The 25,384-nt window shown below is 30.9% G+C and overlaps 1 protein-coding gene across 2 annotated transcripts in view; it reads left to right on the top strand.

Annotated features, from left to right (window-relative positions):
* Positions 1-25,384, top strand: part of LOC142318663 (E3 ubiquitin-protein ligase trul-1-like) — an 84,996-nt gene that overhangs the window by 32,680 nt on the left and 26,932 nt on the right. For both annotated transcript variants that reach the window (XM_075355126.1, XM_075355127.1), the window contains 3 exons: positions 2,616-2,774; positions 16,159-16,263; positions 24,355-24,474. In XM_075355126.1, coding sequence (XP_075211241.1) covers positions 2,616-2,774; positions 16,159-16,263; positions 24,355-24,474 — 384 coding nt within the window. The remainder of the gene's footprint in view (positions 1-2,615; positions 2,775-16,158; positions 16,264-24,354; positions 24,475-25,384) is intronic.

Below are 25,384 nucleotides of genomic sequence, written 5' to 3' on the forward strand. Positions count from 1 at the left end.
ACCAGTTAGATGACCAAATTATACATGTAGTTTATTTTGTTAGTATTATCAGTTAAATCCTTTTAAAAGCTGCCAGCTTTTAATAAATACAGCAAAGTTGTAATACTTCCCTGGCATTGGTTATTTATTCTTTTGTAGTTGAATAATAGTGATAGATGAAAAAAGTTGCCTAAGATTTCTTTTTTTTGGGATGGGGTTAATTTATGATTTTAAACTAAAAAGAATCTTTACTAGTACTTGAATATATATTGTATCTGTAAATACACTAAACTAGATGTACAATTTTTATTTACATTGTTTTTTGTACAATATTTAGAATTAAAAATTTTTTTTGTACTATTTTTTTCATTGTTGATCGTACTATTATTATTAACAGTTACTTGAAATTTGCATTATATGTCTAGTTCCTGTGCAAGTTTACCATCTTCTCTGTCTTCATCAGAACAGTCACGTTTACTAACACTGTCTAGTTGTATGATAAATATATCTGTCATTTCGTCAATTAGTGTTTCCATCTTCTTACACTCTGTTCCAATTTTTTTTTACATGTTCGCAGAATAGTTTCCAGTCATCCTTATCTGTTTCATTCATATTTTTCCTTGGTTAATTTTACCTTTATTAATCAGCACTTACATTCCAGCACCATTGCATTGATTTTGTCGTTGAATGGACATTAAAATATAAGATTAATCCAAATAAACAATCAAAGAATTTTTTAGTGAAATCAATCATTTTCTTAAATATTCTATCTTCTTCCGCCAGATGTCTTCTTTCTCAATCAGAAGTTTCCTATTATTATAAGTTTTACATCACTTAAACCCTAACTTTCAGCATAGTGCTAGTCTAGTTCTAAAACTTTTAAATTGAATACCTTTTGAAATTTTCATGTAATTTAGTTAATGTAGACAGTTCATTATGTTTTTCGTAAAACACATTTAACTGTTCTTACAACACCTTGATCAAATTTGTCTAATCTACTAACTGATTTTGAGTGTTGTTTATGCATTTTTGTTGTGCTGAATGAGCATGACTGTGATTTAAATTTAAGAAGAGCCTCTGCCTTTTTTTTGGAGTTTTTGAACTTGTGATCTTGAAATCCCACAAGCTGAAGTATTCATTCTTCACATTTTTGAATGCATATTAAATTTTGTCAACTTCTAATTTTCCTAACTTTATAGCTTCTTCCTTCATAAAATCAATACATCATTATTAACTACTTCATGAGTTTGACTATGAAACTTTTTGTTCATAACTGTGGATTTAAATTCTGGTATTGCAAAAAAAATAGACTAACAAAAAATGCAAAAAACATACAAATTCATTAATATACACAAAACATTAACTAACACACCACATATTACAATAGGAAACAATTATACCATTCATACTAGGACACACAAAGAATTGAACTGAATAAGTTTATTGAAAATAAAAAGTAAACTTTAGTATTGAATGTCAACAACACAAAAAAAAAAATTACTGGGTTATTCTATGAATATGTATAAAATAACCAAGCTATTAATAAATCATAATTAGTAGGGTATAGATCTATTATTTAGTGATGGTGTTTATTATAATAACATGTATAGCTAGTCTCCTGGAGTGATTTCCCTTCAGTCCATCCCCTGAAGTCCTTTCGGTGCTAAAGCCTTCCGGCCTAGCAGGATGCAATGTGCCTTTCAGAAACCCCTAGTGTTTGGAGGAAGTCACATATGCTGGCATGTGATACTGTAGATTCTTGAAGATATTTATCTTTTGTTATTTTATAATAAAATTACTGTAATTACTTTTCAGATTTTAAAATGTTGACTAATAAAAAAAACTACCAGTAAAATAGGAATTATTTTACTAAAAACTATTGCATTTTACTAAACTCCTGGGATCTCTGAATTGAACATTGATTTTTTATGAATTTAATTCTGTGAAATTGAGTATTACTTTTCCATCTAGATAGCACTGTAAAAGAGACTATAGCTGTGGAAGGGAAAGTATTTGTAATTGCTCCTATTTGGGCATATGCAATTTTTACTGGATCTTGACATTTTGACATCTAAGGAACCAAAAAAACCAGATGGAAATTTTCTGGATGATAATGTTTATATGTATGTGTGTTTGGTCTTGGCCTCTAAATCACCTTATGTCAAACTACCAAACTGATTTTCACCAAACTTGTTTTTTATTAATTGCCTATTAGTTGCTATGACCATAAAAAAGGATAATAATTAAAATAACTACAAAATAATTGATAATGTATTCTATAAATTCATTTAAAGATAGAATTTAGATGGAAGGTAAAAAGCTGTTTTGTGATGTCATGTTAAATTAAAGTTTTGTTTCTGTTTTTCTTTTTACGTCTTGAAATAATTAGGATTTGTGTAAAGAAAATTGTACTGGGTGTTTTGCTTAAAAGGTAAGCTATTATTTACTACTTTATTATTGGTGAACCTTTTATTTGATGTTGAACATTAAAATCCTCAAATATGTAAATGCAAAATAACTTTATTGTTATACAGTGAACAACATTTAGTTTATAAGTTTGTATGTATGAATATTGTTTTAGAAAAATGTTTTTATATTATTTTTACTTTATTTTCTGTTGATTGATATTAATTAAGGAAAGAAATTAAAGAAATACAACAGAAAGTTGTGTATAGTGAACAATTAGCACATGCCCTTAGAGAAGAATTGAAAGTTTTAAAAAACGTATCAAAGGATTTCACAGAAGTTAAGCTGGAAAATGAAGATCTTAAACAAAAACTGATAGCTTGCAACTCGTAAGTATAATATTTTTTCATTTCTTTTTCTTTTTTAAAATCTGTATGTTAAGGCTTACGTTGTTAAATTTAATTCCATTTTTACCTTCTCTGGATTTTGTTCGTACCAATGTCACATGATGTATTCTAATGTGCAATTAAACAGTAATGGTGGCAATCCGTTTCCTTGCCCAAGACCAGTTTTTATGTCAAAAGGTTCCGATATCTCTCCCCGGAACTTCACCTTCGACCGGGTACCCATCATCGTCAGCTCCAACATTTTCACCAGTTTTGGGTGCAGCCCAAAATTCCTCAGAATCCTAAGCATAGATGGTATATGGATACTGTCATATGCCTTCTTGAAATCCACAAATGTAATGATTAAGCCTGTGCATCGCAACTTGTACATATCCATAATTAGTTTTAAGGTGATAATTTGTTCTGCACAACTTCTCCAGGGTCTGAATCCCCCCTGATATTCTCCTAATTCTTTCTCCAGTTGTTCCTTTATACGGCTATAAAGTATTCTAGAGAAGATCTTGTATGTACAATCTAATAGGGAGATCCCTCTATAGTTGTTTGAATCCATCTTATCGCCTTTCTTGAATAGGGGGTGGATGATTGCTGTTGACCAGTGGTCTGGAAGTCTCTCGCTGTTCCAAATTTTAGTAAGTTCCCTTTGCAATATCTCTAAAATGTTAGGCGCAGCGTATTTCCAATGGTCGGCAACCGTTTGGTCTTCTCCGCTCGCCTTATAGTTTTTCATTTCCTTAAGGGCTTGTTCGATCTCTTTTAGAGCAGGCAGAGTTAATTTTGATTGCTCTGTTTTCACTGGTGTGTCTGTGTCAATTCTCAGGAGTTCCTCAGGCTCTTCCGGATTTAAAAGTTCTTCGAATGCTTTGGCAAGGATTTGGGCATTTTCCCTATTGCTGTGTGCTACCTTTCCTTCTTTGTTCTTAAGCATTAACGTTGGTGCCTGGTAATGTTGCAATCGTCTTTTGAAGGTTTTGTAGTATTCCCTGGAATTAGTGCCATGGAAATTTTCCTCGATCTTTCTAGTGATGTTATTGTGGAATTGTCGTTTGGCCTGCCTAAGAATTTTCTGTGTAAGCTTTCTTTGCTCGATTAGTTCTTGAGAGGATTTTTCAAACCTCACTCCTTGATGTCTCACCCAAGTTTTGTGTCTAGCAATGACTGCACGGTTACATTCTTCGGTCCACCACTGATGTTTTAATTTGAGGTTTGTGGAACTATTTTTTCCACTATTTGTTGTAATTTCTTGATGGTTTGTTTAAGCTCTAATGTGTTGTCTATGTTTGCCGTTTCTTGCATGTAACCTTCGTTGGCTATTAATTTTCTTGGGTTAAATCTGCTTTTATTTTGTGTCATTTTCTGTCTTTTGTGTGGTCTCAAATTTATTTTAATTTTGACTATTTTATGGTCTGAACCAGAATCTATCCCTCTAAGTACCGTAACATTCTGGATTTCTCTATGGAAATTTTTGTCCATGCAAACATGATCTATTTGAAACTCTCCGATCCTCTGATTGGGGCTTGCCCAGGTTTTAAGCTTATTGAGCCATCTTTTGAAACATGTGGATTTGGGTGCCATACCGTGTATTTTGCATAGTTCAACTAGTCGAATTCCGTTTTTTTTGGTTTTGTTGTGCGCTGGCCATTTCCCAATAATATCTTGGTATTTTTTTCCTTAACCAGTTGGGCATTATAATTCCCTATTTTGATCTTAGTGTGCTTTGTGTTGATTTCTGCCACTGTTCGGTCCAGAATTTCCCAGAATTCATCTGCTATCTCTCTATTTGTCTTATTTTTATTCATATCTAGTTGTTTATTTATATTTAAAAAAAAAAAATTAAATCAGATAGATCATTATCACTGTTGGAGTAGTAGTAGTGTGGTGGGGACTAAGGGTGAGTGAGAGCCAGTCGCGGACTGGCTGCCGTGGACTGTAAACGTTAAACGTATAAACTAACCTAATTTGATGTTAGTACTGTGTAATATATTAATCTTATACATATGTCTGTAAACGTTCTATTAAAACATTTGTGTATACTTAAACGAGTGGTGAATCTTATTTCACCTGCATTTTTAAATTATAAACATGGTGACCCCGACGTGATTGATTACGAAAACCTTTTGTGAATGTGAAAACGTTTTTAGTGATTCGGCAGTTTTCAAAGTTAAACGTAAGCTTAAACTATTATTATAAACTATAAAAATTTCGTAATTTATGCATTAATTGTGGTGATGCACTGAACTTTAGTTTAAAAACATTAAACCAATAAACGTTGCACTCAATCGTTATTTTAAACATCATTATTTTATGGGAAATCTTAAACTGAAAGTATTTTAAATTTTTATTATTTGTATGCTGTTTGTGTGGGGCTCATTCCACTGCATTCTACATTGACTACGTACTACGATATCATCATTTCGCACTCACTGAGGTATATCATCAGCCGACGTACGGTTCGCAAACTGCTTGAACGGCGTTTCGCTCATGATAATTTGTATCCTTTTTATACTCATTCTACTGAAATTAATAGTTATGTGGAAACTTTGTTTTCTTTAGGTTAAGATGTTTTGTAAGTAATTTATCGATTTTCATGTTTATGTGCTATTCTATTATTTTGGTGTATTTTCAATCAAAGTTGTGAATTTGTTGTATGTTGTTTTCAGTTAGACACCGATATTTTTTATTTTTGTATGTTGTCATTTCACTATTATGTAAAGTAAATAGTTATAGGTTTTTTACTGTTCGTATGTATTTGATGTTTTTTTGTTAAAGGCACAGTTTTTGCTATAAATACGCTTACAAGTTTTTAAAGGTAAAAATCATTCATTAGGTGAATTTCAGGTTATATGTATTATTGTTTGTTTGTTATATGTTTCGTTATGAACATTTGAAGTATCAAAAATACGGTAAAGCCTACGCACATTCTAATTTACGTTGAATTCTTCATTCTTGCGCTTATCAGATTCTTAATGATCTTGTTTTATGTTATGTACAAACATTAATTCCAAGAATTTGAATTAAGGATTTCACTTGTTTACATTTATTTTTGTTTGGTATTATTATTGAATTCTTTCATGGTTATACTTAGAATAATTGTTCAATCATGCTACTGATAAAAATACTTATTTTTATTTTCACTGTTTATTTTATCCATTGATCCCGTTTATGTATTGTAATCTACGTACTTACGCACGTTTGTAGTTATCATTTTTGTATTTTCATATATTGTTCTACTATATCATTTTAGTAATTTTCTTTTTGTTACATTCCATTTGTTGTAATTCCGTGCACTCGTTTAAGCCGTTGATTAAATATGGGTTTAGACGATATTTCTGTTGAGCCCCCTCTTGGTGATAAACTTTGTGAATTAAAACTTAAAAGGGGTTGTATAAAGGGTCGACTTACTCGTATTAAAAACTTCGTGGATTCATTCGATAGTAACGTTAATTACCATTCAGATTTAAAGACAAGGTTCAAGCGACTTGAAGAGTGTTGGTCAGACTTCAATTCTGTCCAATCGGAAATCTGGGCATTGAGCACCGATGATCAGTATGAAGAAGAAGAACTTAGTAATTTCGAAGAAAATTATTATGCCATTGAAAGTAAAATTAACAAAATCCTTACCGAACAAAAATTATCACCAGTTCCCTCTTCTTCACACACTGAATCCAGAATTCCCGATGTTTCCGACAATATTAAACTTCCTGATATTCCACTTCCTTCATTTTCCGGCAAATATGAAGAATGGACCGATTTCTATGACATTTTTGAAACTATGATTAATAATTCTACTCGACTATCAAAAATTCAAAAGTTTTATTACCTACGCTTTTGTCTGTCGGGAGAGGCATTAAGAATAATCAAGGAAATTAAAATTAGTGCCGAAAATTATGACTCCGCGTGGTCTCATCTCCAGAAACGTTTCAAAAACGAAAGATTAATAATTAAAGCACACGTTGATAGCTTATTAAAGATTAAGAAATTGAAAAATTATCTGCCTTTAATTTAAGACACCTATACGATGCAGTTACGAACCATCTCGCGGCTTTAAAGAATTTAGGCGAACCAGTTTATCACTGGGGAATCCTGTTAGTATTTTTAATTCTAAAAAAATAAGATTTGTAAACAAACAGAGTAGGAATGATGTAAATGTCGAAGCAAGCAATAAATTAGATAGTCAATCTAGGCGGTATTCATTTATAACCCTAATGGAGTTTTTACTCGAACAATGTTCCATTCAAGAAAGTCGTGAAGAACACCGTGTTCAATCATCTAAAAAATTATTTTTTAAGGATAAGCCTAACCATAGAGTCTCTCCCTCAATAAATAAAAACACATTTCATACTGTGAACACCACTAAACGGAACTGTGCCATTTGCTCAGAAGATCTTCTAATTGCAAACAACTTTTAAAATTAGATAATTCTCAGCGTTATTCTAAAATTAGACTGCTTAATTTATGTTTCAACTGCCTAAGGTCAAACCATAGAACAATCCGGTGTAAAAGCCCTCAATCATGTAAACACTGCTGCAAACGCCATCATACAGTATTGCATAATACGAATAACCCGAAGTTATCGCCTGTCGCTGAAGAGAAAGCCTCTGGACCGCCTTCACCTCAATCAGCAAGTTCATCGACAAGTTTTCAAAATTCAACTGCAGTCGGTTGCTCCAATAGCAATGAATAAGTTATGCTCGCCATTGCTGTCATTTCCATCGCAATTTCAACTTGCAGGGAAAGTTTTATCCTTGCCGCGTTTTACTCGATAGTGGAAGTCAATCTAACTTCATCAGTCTTTCTTTAGTCTCAGCTCTATGACTGCAGCAGTCCAAGGTTTGCACAAATGTCTCAGGCATTGCTAGTACAGGTATATCCACAAACACTTCTGTAAACACAGTTATTAAGTCCAGACTCAATAATTATACTGAAAATATTGAATTTCTCGTTTTGCGAAAAATTACTAATAATTTACCTACGTCTTCATTTCATTCTAAACTGGAAATCCCTAATGACATTAAACTAGCGGATGAAGAATTGTTCAAATCAAGAGGTATTGATGCCCTTTTAGGAGCTAATGCATTTTTCGAGATACTTCAAGATGGACGCGTTAAACTAGGGAACAGTCTGCCTATTCTGCAAAATACAGTTTTTGGTTGGGTAGTTGGAGGTAAAATTTCATCTCAGAAACCTATGAATAGAACTTATTCTTTCCTTACAGTTGTAGATGCCAACACGCAGCCAAGCACAGATCAACTTATTTTTTCTTTTTGGCAATTAGAAGAGGTAGTTAACAAACCAAAGTTAACTGAAGAACAACCATGTGAATCTCATTTTCTGACCAATGTTAAACGACAAGCTGACGGTAAATTTATTGTCAAACTACCCTTCTCTTTTGAGCCTGAGAAAGCTCTAGGCACTTCAATGGATCAAGCACTTAAACGGTTTCTATCATTAGAACGCAGACTTTTAAACGATCCTAAACTTAAAGAAGATTACATACGTTTTTTAAACGAATATCTTGAAAACGATGAATTAGAACCCATTCTTAATAATAAAGAACATGGGTATTATCTGCCACATCATCCTGTTCTGAAGGAATCTAACTCCTCCACTCGCGTTCGCGTAGTGTTTGACGCATATACCAAATCAACTTCCGGCATGTCTCTGAATGACATTTTGATGATCGAACCGACCATACAGCGTGATCTGGTTTCCATCTTATTATCATTTTGCCTGCACATATACGTATTTACATCCGATATTAGACAAATGTATCGAAAGATAATGATCGATGAAGAACAACGCGATTATCAAAAAATTCTTTGGTGTAATGATACATCTGAACCAATTCAACAATATTGTCTAAAAACCGTTACATATGGAACAGAATCTGCACCTTTCTTGGCTATCCGAACGTTCTTTTATTTAGCAGAAGTTGAAAAGAAAAACTTTCCAGTCGCCACTAAAGTGTTGAAAAAGGGATTTTTACGTCGACGACTGTTTAACCAGTTGTGACTCATTAGGTGACCTTAATACTTTAAAAAATGAATTGATAATACTTTTCCAAACTGCAGGATTTGAATTGCGAAAATGGTGTGCTAATCACCCACAGTTAGAAAATATACCAGCTGAACATAAGGAAGCAAATTTCGTATTCGAATCCGACAACAACACTGTTAAAACCTTAGGCATTTTCTGGAACCCTACTAGTGACACTTTTCATTTTCAAGTCATTACGAAACGAATAATATACTGTCTGATATTTCCCATATATTTGACCCAATCGGTCTTGTATCACCTATTGTAATAGCAGTAAAATTATTAATGGAAGAAATTTGGATGAACAAAGACCTCGGTTGGGATGAATCAGTTCCTGATAATATTAAACAGAAATGGAGTGCATACAGACAATCGCTTATCTCATTAAATCAGTTAACAGTTGATAGAAGAGTCCTCAGTGGAAACAAGGGTCAACGATTTGAAATACATGGGTTTTCCGACGCGTCAGAGAAGGCTTTTGGTGCTTGTGTATATATTCGTACGATTGAAAGTGACAATTCAATTTCAGTTAAATTACTGTTTCAAATCACGAGTAGCTCCGATAAAATCAGTCTTGTTACCACAGCTAGAACTATGTGAAGCGCTACTGGTTGCAGAACTGCTCAGTAAAATTCATGACTCCATTAAATTGAACATACATTCTATCACTCTTTGGTAGGATTCAATGATAGTATTACATTGGCTAAATTCACCAGCAAATACATGGCAAGCATTTGTCAGCAACAGGGTGGCTCAGATACAAGAATTAACTGGTGACTGTATTTGGAAACATGTCCGCTCATAGCATAACCCTGCAGACTTAATATCAAGATCGACTAGGCCAACTATACTTATCTCTTCATCTCTTTGGTGGCATGGACCACATTGGCTATCTGAAGCTGAAGATGAATGGCCTGAAGCTCTTCAAACAATTACTATCAGTCCAGAATTAGAAGAGCGTAAAAAGACAGTAGTTATAGCAGTATCTGTACCTAGCTGTGACTTAATGAACAGATTTTCTTCTTGGTCTAAGCTGTTACGAGTCACTGCTTTGTGTCAACGGTTTATACATAACTGCAGAAACTCTAAAACTAGAAAAACTGGTCATCTTGATGCTAACAACCTACAAAATGCAGAAATCCTTTGGATTAAACAGGTACAACAAACATTTGATGAAGACATTAAAAAAATTAAGATTGGAAAGATCGTGAGTAACAAAATTAAATCGTTAAATCCATTCATTGATGAAAACGATATTCTTCGAGTAGGAGAAAGATTAAAAAACGCTCTAATCGACTCAAATTACAAAATTCCAGTTCTCCTTCCATATGATCATACTATTACTAAACTAATATTTAATGAAATGCACATTAACACACTACACACTGGCCCTCAAGCCTTACTTTCAGCAGTGAGAACTAAATATTGGCCTATCAAAGGAAAGATTTTAGCACGTTCTACTGTATGACATTGTTTAAAATGTTTTCAAGTTGCTCCTAAATCATCTCAATATCTCATGGGTAATTTACCATCATATAGAGTTCAACAATCCCATCCATTTCAAAATTGTGGAGTTGATTTTTGTGGACCTTTTTACTATCGTAGAATGTCACAATGCCGATCATCATCAGTTAAGGCTTATGTTGCCTTATTTGTATGCATGGCAACAAAGGCTATACATATTGAATTAGTTCCTGATTTGACAACGAAAAAATTCCTAGATGCTCTTCAACGTCTACTCGCTCGCCTACTTGCTCGTGGTGCTGTGAAGAACATATATTCTGACACCACTACAAGTTTTGTTGGGACAGAAAACGAACTAAATGAAGTTAAAAATCTTTTTCTCTCTGAATCCCATCAACACCAATTCCAAAAATATTGCGCGGCTGCTGGCATTATTTGGCATTTTATTCCTCCTAAATCACCTCATTTTGGAGGTATTTGGGAAGCGGGAGTTAAAACGGTAAAAAATCACCTTAAACGAGTTCTAGGAAACCATATCTTAATGTATGATGAACTAGAAACTTTATTCATAAAGATCGAAGCGTGTGTAAACTCTAGACCTATGACAGCTTTATCTACTGACCCAAACGATTTAAATCCTTTGACACCCACTCACTTCCTAATTGGACAATCATTGACATCCTTTCCTATTCCTGACATGACCGATTTAAACATAAACCGATTTGACTACTGGCAACGCATACAACTTCTTTACCAGACTTTCTGGTGCCATTGGACCAATGAGTACCTCTCAACATTACAACGCCAAAAATGGCAAAGGACTTTAGAGTTTCCTAAGGTAGGGTCTCTAGTAGTAATTAAGGAAGATTTTCGGCCTCCATTATGTTGGGAGATGGGTCGCTTAGAAAAACTTCATTTCGGAGCTGATGATATACCTCGAGTAGCCACCATAAGAACCGCCAAGGGACTATTCAAAAGAGCTCTAGCTAAAATTTGTGTAGTACCAGATAATTGAAGTCTCCACCTTCAATGGGGGCGGCATGTTGGAGTAGTAGTGTGGTGGGGACTAAGGGTGAGTGAGCCAGTCATAATTATGAATAAATAATAATATAATTATGAATATAATCACATAATTATGAATAAAAAATAATAGGACTGGCTGCCGTGGACTGTAAACGTATAAACTAACCTAATTTGTATGTTAGTACTGTGTACTATATTAATCTTAAGCATATGTCTGTAAACGTTCTATTAAAACATTTGTATATACTTAAACGAGTGAATTTTATTTCACCTGCATTTTTAAACTATAAACAATCACCTTTTTGTGTTCGATGATTTTTTTACTACGTTTATAACAATTTTTTACTCATTGATGTTATTGATGAAGGATTTAATTACATCCTCTACCTGTCATTAAATATTTTGCATTTTTGTTAAATTTTGTTTAGAATTTCTCTTGTTCAATACTAGACAATCTCTTCTTTGCTTAGAAAGATGTATTCAATTTGAGTGTTGTTTTGTGAGACACTGTCCAGTTCTCTCCAGCTCACACTAGTTCAGTACAGTATAGTAGTGTAATTTAATTTATAACATAGTATATGTACATCTGTTTATTATCTAATAATACTTTTTTAAATCTTAGTGTACGAGGTCTGTTCAAGAAATACGTAGACTGTTTGATGAATTGCTCAGGTCCAGTTGGTTCCAGTCATATCTGCTTGGCGACGCCATGTTTGTACAAATCAGCTGATTACAATGCAATTTTTTGATTGCAAATATTATTGGTTGCTTAGCTACATGGTTGTTTGTGAAGTGTGTTTTTTCGTTTAGATTTAGAATGATCAACACCTGGTGCTTGGTTCAGGTAAATTGACGTCTGACCATCAGAGAGCTTGCTGAAGAGTGTGGGATATCAGTTGGATCATGTTACAAGATTTCGAGATCATTTTATGAGAATGATGACTGGTTTTTTCATCACGGCAATGCTCTAGCCCAGTCAATCCTCAGAACTCATGAGTTTTTGGCCAAACACTCAATCACTGTTCACCCACCCACCCTACTCACCCTACTCACCTGACCTTGCTCTTGTGACTTCTTCTTGTTCCCCAAACTCAAAAGACCTTTGAAAGGAAGAAGCTTTGAGATGATTCCTGAGATTGAGGCAGATGTGACGAAGGAATTGAAGAACATCGCAAAAGATGTGTTCCAGGACTGATTCCAAAAGTGGAAACACCATTGGGATAATTATATGCGGACTTATCTGGGAAGAGAGTACTTTGAAGGGGACCTAGACAAGTAACTTCTAAATAAAGTACATTTTGTTTTATGACATTAGTCTTTGTATTTTTTGAACATACCTCACATTAATTGACCATCCATGTAAGTTTAACTTCTTATTATAGAGTGTTTTAGAAGATTGCATAAACATTTCTCTTTAAATTGAATTGTGATGATTGCACTGTTAACTGTAGTTTTGATCAGTTACATAGAGATGTAGCAGTATCAGCAGCTAGCTGAATACAATTCTACCAACACTTTGTATGCATTCCTGACTGCAGTAACTGTTAACATCTGCTTTTTTAAACTGACATCAATCAACATAAATTTTGTTTGAATTATAGGCCATAAAAAAAAAGAAAAATTAACAGTATTATAGTGGCACCTTGCATGATATTACTGGAAAAGCTATTGATCAATGGCCTTGTATAAGAAAAATAATATAACTGACTTTTAAAAAATGTGCTAATATTTCGGGAGCGCTTGTTTACCTGAGTTAGAAAACTGTGTTGCAAAATGAATACTCAAAATGCAAATATATTTGGATTATGTATATATTATATTATCTTATATATTATTACGTATATATTATATTATGTATATGTATATGTATTATATGTATAATATATATTATTTGTACATATATTTTGTATGTTTAAATTCCATTAAAAATATCCACCTAGTACAGAATATTGAGATAAGTCGCATCTTACTTTAATTTTTCATGAAAGTACTTTTGTGAGATTCCACATCCTCAGTTGATTGAAATAATTCCATTATTGCATAATAAAAATTGAAAAATAAATATACTAAAATAATGAAAATTGTGTATTAATTTAAACAAGTGTAGCCATCTATTGCAGTTTTTATAAGACCGTCTCCCTCAAACACTGTCGGATGGTTTATCATATTGAAAAATGTTTTTTTTTTTGTATTTAAATGTGTAATATTTTTCTAATATATTTAATATTATGTCATCTTTATTAATTTCTAATATTTCTAAATTTATATTAATGTCAGAAATAGAATGTGTATTGTTTATTAGATTGTCTGCTATATTAGCTAAACCTTATGTATTATTTTTGTAATTTCTGAAATGTTCAAGAAATCTAGTTTTAAAGGATCTATTTGTTTTCCCTACACAAATACAATCATTGCATTTTATTTTATAAATTTCACACAGATTGTTTATTTTATTATTTTATTATTAGTTTTGTTTTTTTATTTTATTGTGTGGTTGTTAGGTTTGTAAGCTGGTTTAAACCAGCTATAATGAGAATATCATGACACCAGCTATCCTGACAGTTGAAAAATGTAACCTAATGAAACAGTACATTGTTAATAAATTTGAGAAAATTAATGACCCAACTAACAAATTTCTAAAAGTAATTAAAGTTTTACTAAAAAACTCAAGATCAATTTTTAATAACTTGTATAATAATAATAATTTTAAATACTATTCTAGATTTTATTCTTTTGAATCGATTACCCCTAAATTAAGTTGACTATCAAAAATTCATAAATTAAACCAGTGCAACCTTTAATTAATTTTAAATCTGCCCCCTCTTATATTACAAGGCATATTCATAAAGTAACGTTTGGGTCGATAAAAAAAATTTTACTCATGAGAAAATGTTTTTACTTACAGTTTTAGTTTACTACATATCTACTTCACTTTTTCACATAATCGTCATTCACTTCTAAGCACTTTTCATAACGTTGCACCAGTTTCTTTAACTCCTCTACATAGAAGTTCGCTCCCTGGGAATTGAACCAGTTGACAATGGCAGTCTTGAGTTCCTCGTTGTTCTGAAATCATTGTCCACCAAGCAACTTTTTCAAATGCAAAAAGAGGAAGTAGTCTGTAGGTGCAAGGTCAGGACTATGTGGAGGGTGGTCAAAAAGTCCCAATGAAAATCTTGAATCTTCTTCGTTAAGGCAGCGGTGCGAGGACACATGTTGTCGTGAAGGAGGATTACGTCGGATGACAGTTTCCTGTGTTGTAGATTTTGTATCACATGTCTCAGTTTGGTGACCGTTTTGCAGTACATGTCAGCTGTAATTGTTCATGTTTCATGTAGTAAACCAAAATGACGCCCTTTTCGTCCCAAAAAACAGTAGCCAACATTTTTTGACTTGAGTACGAAGATTGCTTAAACTTTTTCGGTTTTGGAGAACTTGAATGGTGCCACTGCATTGACTGTTGTTTCGATTCTGCATTGGTGTAGGATATCCACATCTCGTTGCATAATAATGTGGGAAAACAAATCGATAGCGGCCCAAAAACGCTCATCCATTGTACATTCTTTGCTCTTTGTATTGGTTGGTGAGGATTTTCGGTACCCACCTTGTACACAATTTGTGATATTCGAACTTTTGTGTGACAATTGTGTTAATAGAGGTGCATCTACCCTGTGGAAATTCATCAGCCAGAACACTAACCGTCAAATCACTGATCACATCGTAGTTTTCGGTTCACTTGTTCAACGATTTCATCGGTCTGATTACTGGGCTTTCCACTCTGCTTTTCGTCATGCACATTTGTGCAGCCATTTTTAATATGGTGTCTTGACACCATTGTCTAACCTTTCCTTCACTCAATACTGTAGGTCCATACACTAGGCACAACTCCCGATAAATTTCAGCAGCTGAAGATCCTTTTGCACACAAAAAACTGTTTACCACCAAGAGTACAGAATTTAATAATGCTTCTTACCTTATGCTTATATTTTATAATACCGCTTTCGAGGTTTTCCCTCATCATCAGTTAAACTTTTCTTTTTTTTTGTCCAATAACATTAAATTCAAATATTAAAATTACAACATATAAAAATATGTAGTCAACATATTAAAAATATAAAGTTAAAAATTTTTTAATTTTTTATTATGTGGCTAGCCACACAAACAGTACTGGACATACATACTGTATTGGAGTACAGTACCGTATGTCCTTAGTACAGTACTGTATGTGTGGTTAGCCACACAATAAGAAATTTTTAAATTAAAAATTTTATATTTTTAATATTTTGACTACATATTTTTATATGTTGTAATTTTAATGTTTGAATTTAATGTGTGATTTGAGAAAAAAAGAAAAGTTTAACTGATGATGAGGGAAAACCTCTAAAGTGGTATTAAAAAATAATAAGCAATAAGGTTAGAAGCATTATTAAATTCCGTACTCTTGGTGGTAAACGGTTTTTATACTTTTGTCTTTGATATATATATTTATATATATTTTTTTCTTTTTTCTTCTAAAATCGATCCTTTTGAGAATCATATTTTTCTACTCGTCTGCATTATACAAATTATATTAATCCGATCAACCCAAGTACAGAATAATAAAGTAAAATAAAATAGGATGACACCTAACTTATTCCATAATTCAAGCAAGAGCACTTTGCGAGTCCCTCGCATTATCAGTTGCTGCTCTATATAATTTTTCAAATCATTTGTACAAAATTACACATTAAAATTGAAATTAAAAATCCTTTACCATATAGGTAATCCTATATATGGTATATATACTTATATATATATATTTTTTTTTAATACAGTAAGTTATATATGTTTGTTGGAACTTTTTCAGAGTTAATTTGATTCTAAATGGCTCCATTGAAGAAGCAGATTGTGTTGTAGATAATTCAGATTTAAAAGTAGAACATTTATATGAGTGTGTAAAGCATTTTAAAAGGTAAATATTCAAATTTATTTGTAACTTAGATTATTATAGTGTTTCTAGAGATTAGCTAATTAAAGAAGACAGAATTTTTTCAATTTTATTACCAAAATTTACAAAAAAAAGAGTAAAAAGTAAGAGTACAAATTAGTAAAAACTAAAGTACAAATTTAGGTCTCTTCTGTTTCTGTTTTATATTATTATGTTAACACATTTTAAATAGAAAGAAGAACATTGTTAATATTTTCAAAGTACGTATTAAACAGCTCTATACTTTTAACGAAATAATTCATAAATTATTTAATTAATATTAATGAATATACTTTTATTTTGGTCTTTATAAACTTCCAGCTACTTTCAGTGGCTATTTTTTGTTATACCAGAGATTAGAATGGTATAACCATTTTCAAAATGGCAGAAAAACTTCAATTCAATTGAAGGTGGACCAGCATACTGGTAGGCTGTTAACAAAATGAAATCAAACTTAAATAAATTTCATTCTGATTGGTACGTAATAATTCATTACATAGATCACATAAGATTGGGTAGATATGCTACTCTGTTGGTAAAAAAGAAACTTGCCTTTACTCGGATGCTGGAAAACATTGGTAGAATGTTAATTAGAACAAAATACACAATTAATTATAAAATAAAAAATAGATGTGATTAAAGTTCATATTAATTATTTTATATACAAAGGCAAAAGAATATTAAGGTAGATAAATACGTAAAGTTACTAAATATAAAAAATAACTGCAAAATAAACCACAATTCAAAAGGCATTAATGAAAATTATTTGAGCACATATTTATGTTTCCTGTGCATTGGGTACAAAAAAATCTGGAATTGTTTTTGAGTTTTTTTTTAATTAGTATTATAAATTCATTTAAGAGTAAAATTATTCTGTAAAAGAAAATCTTATTCTGTTTTAAATAATTTTGTGAGAAGATTTTTTTTATTGTTTATTAAAAATAACGTAATATTAATAATATAAATTTATTTTATTAATATTATGTTATTTTTTGTCATGCTTAATAGATAAAATCCTTTTATGTAAGACAAAGTAGTATGTTGAGTTACACGAAAACAGTTCTATTGTCTGATTTAATAGAGGTAGATATTGTATTTTTTAAGAATAATTATTATTCTTTTACAAAAATAGTTCTGCACATTTATATTCAAGGTTAAGTTAACATATGTTAACTTATCTAAATATCTAATATAATATATGTTATTAATATCTAATATATGTTTCTTTACCTAAATATTGGTCTAATGATTTATACTTATGGGTGCCAAACAATTACCTGACAGTCCAGTTTTTATCTTAAAAAACTTGTTCTGATATTTTGTGGGAGTGTTAAGAGATGAGATTACATTTTAGAGGAATATACATAAGCATATTATATATTTAAAAGTGATGATGATCTTAGTGTTTTTTTAAAGCACCTAAAAAAACTGTATGCTTTGATTGTGCTGTAAATGAAATCAATTTGATCATCCAATGAGAATTTATTATTTAACAAAAAGCCAAAAATCTTTCTGTTTGGTCAACAAACATACTATCGTCATCATTCATGGGAATTCTATTCAGATCAGCAATTTTACATCTCTCTGAGAACCACACTGCAAAGTTTTTATCCATATTTAAATTTAGATTTCTACGGTACTTCCAGTGAATGATTTTTTGAATTGCTATTGTAGAATTTTTAATTCCTTTTACATAATTATCATCAAATATAAACTTCAAATTTGTGTAGTAAGTAGATAATGTAATAAGAAATGTATATATGTATATATATATATATATATATATATATAGGAATTCAGGTATAAATACAAGTGATACAGTTATATCTTACTTATTCTGCATCTTGAATTTGAAGACCTAATCCTGTAATTTACTTGTCTTTAAAAAAATATGAAATTTCAGCTACTTGTTTAAGATTGGTAAGGTATGACAAACCACTTGTAAGCAGCTCTTCTGATGTCTTAGGTACAAGTTTTTTCATCAGTAAAAATGTGGAACTAAATTGAATGATTTACAAAGATTGCAAAAAATTGAAAATGAAATATTTCTGTTATATACGGAATTTAAAATATTTTCCAAAAACTAGGAAATGACGGTATCAGTAGGCAATTTTTTCTTAAAACCATGCTGAAAGTTGTTAATGCAGTATGATTTTCAAGAAGACTTAAAAATGTATTTTTCATAATTTTTCAAATGCTTTAGAAAATACAGATGATAAGAAAATATATTGACCTATAATTTTGTAAATGAAGTGCCAAATTTTGTAGTGGAATACCAATGGAAATCTTAAGGCAATTGGGAAATAATTATTGAAAGATTCATTAATTAAATTTGTAAGTTGTACAATAATAGCATCTATGACCTCTTTTAAAATACTGGAATGTCTTTTAAAATACTGGAATGTCAGTACCCACTGAATGTTAACACTATTCTTAGATTCCTGAAAGAGGGCAGCAGCTCTTTCAGTAGTTGTTAAGGGCATAGGTCAGGACGACTTAAATGGCCATGTCAACATCACTCAATCTTCTGAGTACTGCACAGCTGAAAGCAATGGAAAACTACAGCTGCTTTTTTTCCAAGACAATGTAGCTCTCTGCATTTTCATATAAAAATGATGGAGGCGGCTTCCCTGGTAAAATATTTCGGAAGTAAACTAGTCCCCCGTTTGGATCTCCAGGGGGGGACTATTAAGGATAATTTTCACCAGAAAATTAAAAAAATAACATTCTAAAAGTCGGAGTGTGGCATGTTAGAAGTCTAAAAAAGGTTGGTTGGTTAGAAAATTTAAAGAGGGAAATGGGTAGGATAAATGTAGATGTAGAAGGAATTAGCGAGGTTCAGTGGGAAGAGGAAAACGACTTTTGGTCAGGTGATTTTAGAATAATTAACTCAGCTTCAAATAATGAGCAAGCAGGAGTAGGTTTTGTAATGAACAAGAAGATAGGGAAGAGAGTAGAGTATTTCAAAATGCATAGTGATAGAATCATTGTAATAAATATAAAATCGAAACCTAAACCAACAACGATTGTTAACATCTACATACCTACAAGTGCCCATGATGATGATGATGATGATGAGGTAGAGTGTGTATACGAAGAAATTGACGAAGCAATTAAATACATAAAAGGAGATGAAAATTTAATAATAGTTGGAGATTGGAATGCAAGCATTGGAAAAGGCAAGAAAGGAAATATAGTAGGTGAATCCGGGCTGAGCAAACGGTATGAAAGAGGGGGCCGACTTTTTGTTTTGCACAAAGTATAATCTAGTAATTGCCAACACAGAGTTTAAAAATCATAATAGAAGAATATACACAAGGAAAAAGCCAGCTGATACTGCAAGTTATCAGATAGATTATATCATGGTTAAGCAAAGATTAGAAATCAACTCGTCGACTGCAAAACTTACTCTGGGGCAGACATTGATAGTGACCACAATTTAGTGTTAATGAAATGTAGATTGGGGTTTAATAACAAAGTCTATAAGTGGGTGGAATATATTGAAGAGTTATATGGAGGAAATGAATTAGAAAATGGTGTTATAGAGGAAGTCGAAGAGGATGAAAGGGGAGAAACAATACTGAGATCTGAATTTAAGAGAGCATTAAAAGATTTGAGTGGCAGAAAGGCTCCTGGAATAGATGGAATACCTGTAGAATTACTGCGCAGTGTAGGAGAGGAAGCGATAGAGAGATTATACAAACTGTTGTGTAGTATCTATGAAAACAGGGAAGTTCCATCAGACTTCAAAAAGAGTGTTATAGTCTTGATACCAAAGAAAGCAGGAGCATATAAATGTGAAGAATATAGAACAGTTAGCTTAACTACTCGTATATCAAAAATCTGAAACTAGAATTCTGTACAGAACAATTGAGAGGAGAGTGGAAGAAATGTTAGGAAAAGACCAATTTGGTTTCAGGAAAAGTATACGGACAAGGGAAGCAATTTCAGCGCTCAGATTAATAGTAGAAGGAAGATGAAAGAAAAACAAACCATACAAAACATACTTGGCATTTATAGATCTAGAAAAGGCATTTGATAATGTAGACTGGAATAAAATGTTCAGCATTTAAAAAAAATTAGAGTTCAAATACAGAGATAAAAGAATGATGGCTAACATTTACAGGAACCAAACAGCAACAGTAATAATTGAAGAACATAAGAAGGAAACCGTAATAAGAAAGGGAGTCCGACAAGGGTGTTCCCTATCCCCGTTACTTTTTAATCCTTACATAGAACTAGCAGTTAATGATGTTAAAGAACAATTTAGATCCGGAGTAACAGTACAAGGTGAAAAGATAAAGATGCTACAATTTGCTGATGATATAGTAATTGGAGCTGAGAGTAAAAAGGATTTAGAAGGAACAATGAACAGCATAGATGAAGTCCTACCCAAGAACTACTGCATGAAAATAAACAAGAACAAAACAAAAGTAATGAAATGTAATAGAAATAACAAAGATGGACCACTGAATGTAAAAATAGGAAGAGAAAAGATTATGGAGGTAGAAGAATTTTGTTATTTGGGAAGTAGAATTACTAAAGATGCATGAAGCAGCAGCGACATAAAATGCTGAATAGCACAGGTGAAACGAGCCTTCAGTCAGAAATATAAATTGTTTACATCAAAAATTAATTTAAATGTCAGGAAAAGATTTTTGAAAGTATATGTTTGGAGTGTGTTGATAGTGACCACAATTTAGTGTTAATGAAATGTAGATTGGGGTTTAAAAACAAAGTCGATACGTGGGTGGAATATATTGAAGAGTTATATGGAGGAAATGAATTAGAAAATGGTGTTATAGAGGAAGAAGAGGAAGTCGAAGAGGATGAAAGGGGAGAAACAATACTGAGATCTGAATTTAAGAGATCATTAAAAGATTTGAATGACAGAAAGGCTCCTTAAATTTTATTAAACCCTATTTAATTAAATTAAATAGGATTTTATTTAAAATAAATTTTAAAGTTTAACAAACCTAAGGAAGATACTTTAATTTTGTTTAACTTTAATTTTAAGATTCAGTTTAATAAGATTTATACATGCTTATTTACATATTTGTGTTTGGGTTCTTAAAAACAAATTTATTATTATAATAGCTATATCTTTTAAGTTTAAATTAAATATATCTTGTTAATTTTTTTAAAATTTGATTTTCATCTATTTTAAACACTTTTTTTTTGTATTAAATTGGTGCAAGGTTAGGGGTAGCCTTATTTTCTGGTTTTGATGCTTTAAATTATTAGCTTTTAAGTTGATTTTCATCTATTTGAATTCTTTATTTTGACTGTGACTTTAGTTAGGGGTAGCTTAAGTTAATGTCGTTGATCAAGGGCTGGAAGTGCTTTTTTGAGTATGTTTTATTTTATTTATTATAAGGCTTTAAAGTTCCCTCTAAAATATTTTTTTTTTAAATTTGATTTTTGTTTTAAAATTTGGCTTTAATTTATAACGCATGTACGTTTTTGTTAGGTTAGATATCCTTAATGGTTAATTTTTATTTTCAGTGTTAAAGTTTTTTAATTTAATTTTCTAATTTAAGTTATATTTTTTAGAACTAAAAAATGTTGTGCCAGCATTTGCGGTTATTCCTCAGGTTCAAGTCAATTTTTTTTAAAATTAAGTCTAACTTTAATTTTAATATTTTGTATTTAGGAGAAATTTATATAATAAAATTTTTTTTTCTATGTAAATTTGAATTTAAACCAGGATTAGATACCCTGTTATTCTTAATTAGTAATATTTTTCTAAGATAGTATTTTTTTTATAATTGAAATTTTTTGACGATTTTTTGTACCTTTTTTTCTTGTATATCTCTGTCGTTGAGTGTAATGAAAATTTATTTTCTTTTTCTTTTTTAAAGATTTATGTTAGGTCAAGATCCAGTTATAAAAAGGTTATTATGGGTTACATTAATTTTTGATTTTTTAATTTGATTAAATTTGAATTTTGGATTTAATAGTAATTTTTTTAAATTAATTTTTTGAATTTTGCTGTTAATTATGTACATATCGCCCGTCACTCTCATTAATTATTGCATAATAATTAAGATTACTTTCTTCCCTGAATATACTGAAATTTTAACTTTATTAAAAAGGTGGTCCTTAAAAAAAATTGTGGCTACCCTATTTTTGCATACTATAAAAAGCTTCAGAAAACTTGAAATTGCCTAGCTCAGAAATGGGTTTTGTATTGGTCAGCCATTGTACAGAAAGCATGTAAACTGTGACGACCTGTTTGAAAGAAATATTTTTAATTTTTTTTGTTTTATTTCTTGTGTATTATATATTTTTGGAGGAAATGTATGCTAATGAATTTAAAGTTTCTTAGGAAGGGGGAGTTACAGTTTGATATTTTAAAAAAATTAGGAAAGTAGATACTTTCTTGAGAGACCTTATCTCCTCCCTCAGCTTCACCACACACTATAGAGGAAAAAATACTAAAACAGAAATAAATCAGTCACTTCTTACAGAATAAAGCAGATTAAATTAGTAAACACTAAAGTACTGAAAACAAATTGGACAACTGGAAAACATGAATATTTAAATTTAATTAATAATAGAAAAAGTAAAATAAACATAAGAAACTTGAAATAATATTAAATTTATTCTTAAACAGGGAAAATATGTATGAGCTCAATGTAAACCAGTCTTCTCAGCTTATCACATCTGGATTATATGGACTCCAAACCTTGACTGAGTTTATATTAGTTAATTTACATTTGAACAAATTGCCTACATAAATTTACCATAATGACCACTGTTAAGTGCAACTTGTATTATTACTAAAAATACATTTTACTTAGAAATTTGTTTTTTCTCAGTAAAAAGTAATTAGCTATTATGTTTCTTAAAGTAATATATTGTTTTAAATGAAGGAAACCTAAAGCTGTCACTAACAGCTAGCCTGTGTAGGTATTAATGACCTATTATATTAAAGTTTATTACAGCAGGCTGCATATTATACTATTTTACTGTATAATAAATACAGTACAATATTTTATACTATACTGTGTAGTGTGTTGTAGTTTTGTACTACTAGATTAACTGTTTCAAGTGAACAGTCTTAGGGATTGTGTAGAAATTAAAAAAAAAACACTGTTTAGAGTTTCTTGATAAATATGATTTTTATTTTAAGTAAACCACGTTTTTTAATTTTTGTTTTAAATTGTTTATTACTGTTACAAAAACCTTGTAGATGTGATTTCTGAAGATGTAGATGAAATTTTTTTTAGAGCTAGTAGGCTTTTAAGAAAACTAAATCTCCATTGTGGGAACAATATTGCAAAAAATTGAAGATGAATGAAGAAAGATTTTGCTGAAAGGAAAAATGTGAGCAAAAATGATTACCTTATGTATCTTATACTTTTCCTATGATTAAAAAGAATGAAAAAAAATTATTCGTTTTTTGTTTAAGTTGATTTTTTAATTTACCCTTGAAAAACTTAGAGAATTTTTCACCACAATTGTTTCATAGCCATAAGCCTACATAACTACGTTGTACATAATTATATACGTATAGTGTAGTCATATTATACAGTAATTTGGTTGGAGCCAACCAAATTACTTTTACTGTAAGATTTTTTTTGTAAAAAATAATTTCATTTTAAAGTAAATCATGAAATAGAAAAATTAGTTTTTCAAAAGCAAATAAAAAAAGGTTGATAATTGAAATGTTGTATCTCAGTCAAGTTTTATTTTATAGATTTGTAACAAAAATCAAATTAAAGGAAATTCTATAAATTTTAACAAAGTTGATTCAACATTTTTTTTGACTGAATGTTCCTGTTTAATTTGGCTTTAGTGTGCTTATGATTGAATACATTTTTTGTTTTTACTGAATTAGAGCAAAATTCCCTGATATTAGGTGAAATGATGTATGTTTAATAACCCCATAAAATTTTCCATTTTTATATGGTACAGTATCTTTCTTGAACAAGAGGTGAATGAGAGTTATGTTACAATGGGATATTCCATCACCACAACTTTCTGACCAATTTATATATAACCTATTTTCCTGTTACTATATAGTGTACTTTTCTCTGAAAACTTATAAATATGATTTTAATTGATTTACAGGAGAGTTAAGAATCTTGAAAAAGAACATAGAGAGACTGAAAAACAGCTTTATTATTTCAAAAGAAAAGTTGGTAGTCAGAACAAAACAATGAAAGATATAGAAGAAAATTATCAAACATTGTAAGTTACATTTTTATTTTTTGTAATTATTCTTACAACAGACTGTTAGTCTAGCCAGCCATCCAGTTAATGTTGAATAATGTTAGGAATGACACTACTACTTCTTTAAAATAAGAATACTTGTGAATAATATTTATATTTATGTAATCAAAATTCTCCAGAGAACTATAAAAAATGCATAAAATCATTAAGCTTGGAATTTCTTACATGTTGTAGATATTCATTCAGTGATTTCCTGCTACGACTGTAAAACAAGTATGTTTTCAAGTTATGATATGATTAAATCTGTACATTCATTTTTTGACTAATATGAATTCATTCATTAGCTATCAAACCAAAATCCTAAGGTTGACATTTTGTTGTCATTTGAAGGGGAAAGGTTTATCATACCATTCTGATGCACTTTTAAATGTAGGTAAAAAAAATAATAAAGCAGGAAAAAGGATGTATACAAGGCCACATGAAGCAATATACAAGACACCTGTTTACATAGAGAGATATTTTTTTGAACTATCTTCCTCAGCAGAAGAAGCTATCACTTGGTATGGAATTATTCTATTTTAATCTCTAGTGCAGCCTTTCTCAACCTGGGGGTCATGACCCTCTTGGGGGTTTATAATTTATTTTCTTTACATATGTGATGAAAATAAATAAATGGAATGGGTGTATTTGTTTTTCATTTAAAAGTTTTTTTATGGATCTATGTTAGAAACACAAAAGCAAATTGTTTTCAAGTATAAAAGAAGATTCCTATATTTAATTTTTCTGCTCAACATAGATGAAAAACCTTTTCACAGAAGTAACACATGGTAAAAGAAATTAATATTTTCAGTACGTCTATGACTAAATTTCCATATTCACTTTGATCCAAACATTATCCAAATCAGATATAAATTACAGTTATAATATT

Source organism: Lycorma delicatula, chromosome 1 (assembly GCF_047948215.1).
Source record: "Lycorma delicatula isolate Av1 chromosome 1, ASM4794821v1, whole genome shotgun sequence".
NCBI lineage: Eukaryota > Metazoa > Arthropoda > Insecta > Hemiptera > Fulgoridae > Lycorma > Lycorma delicatula.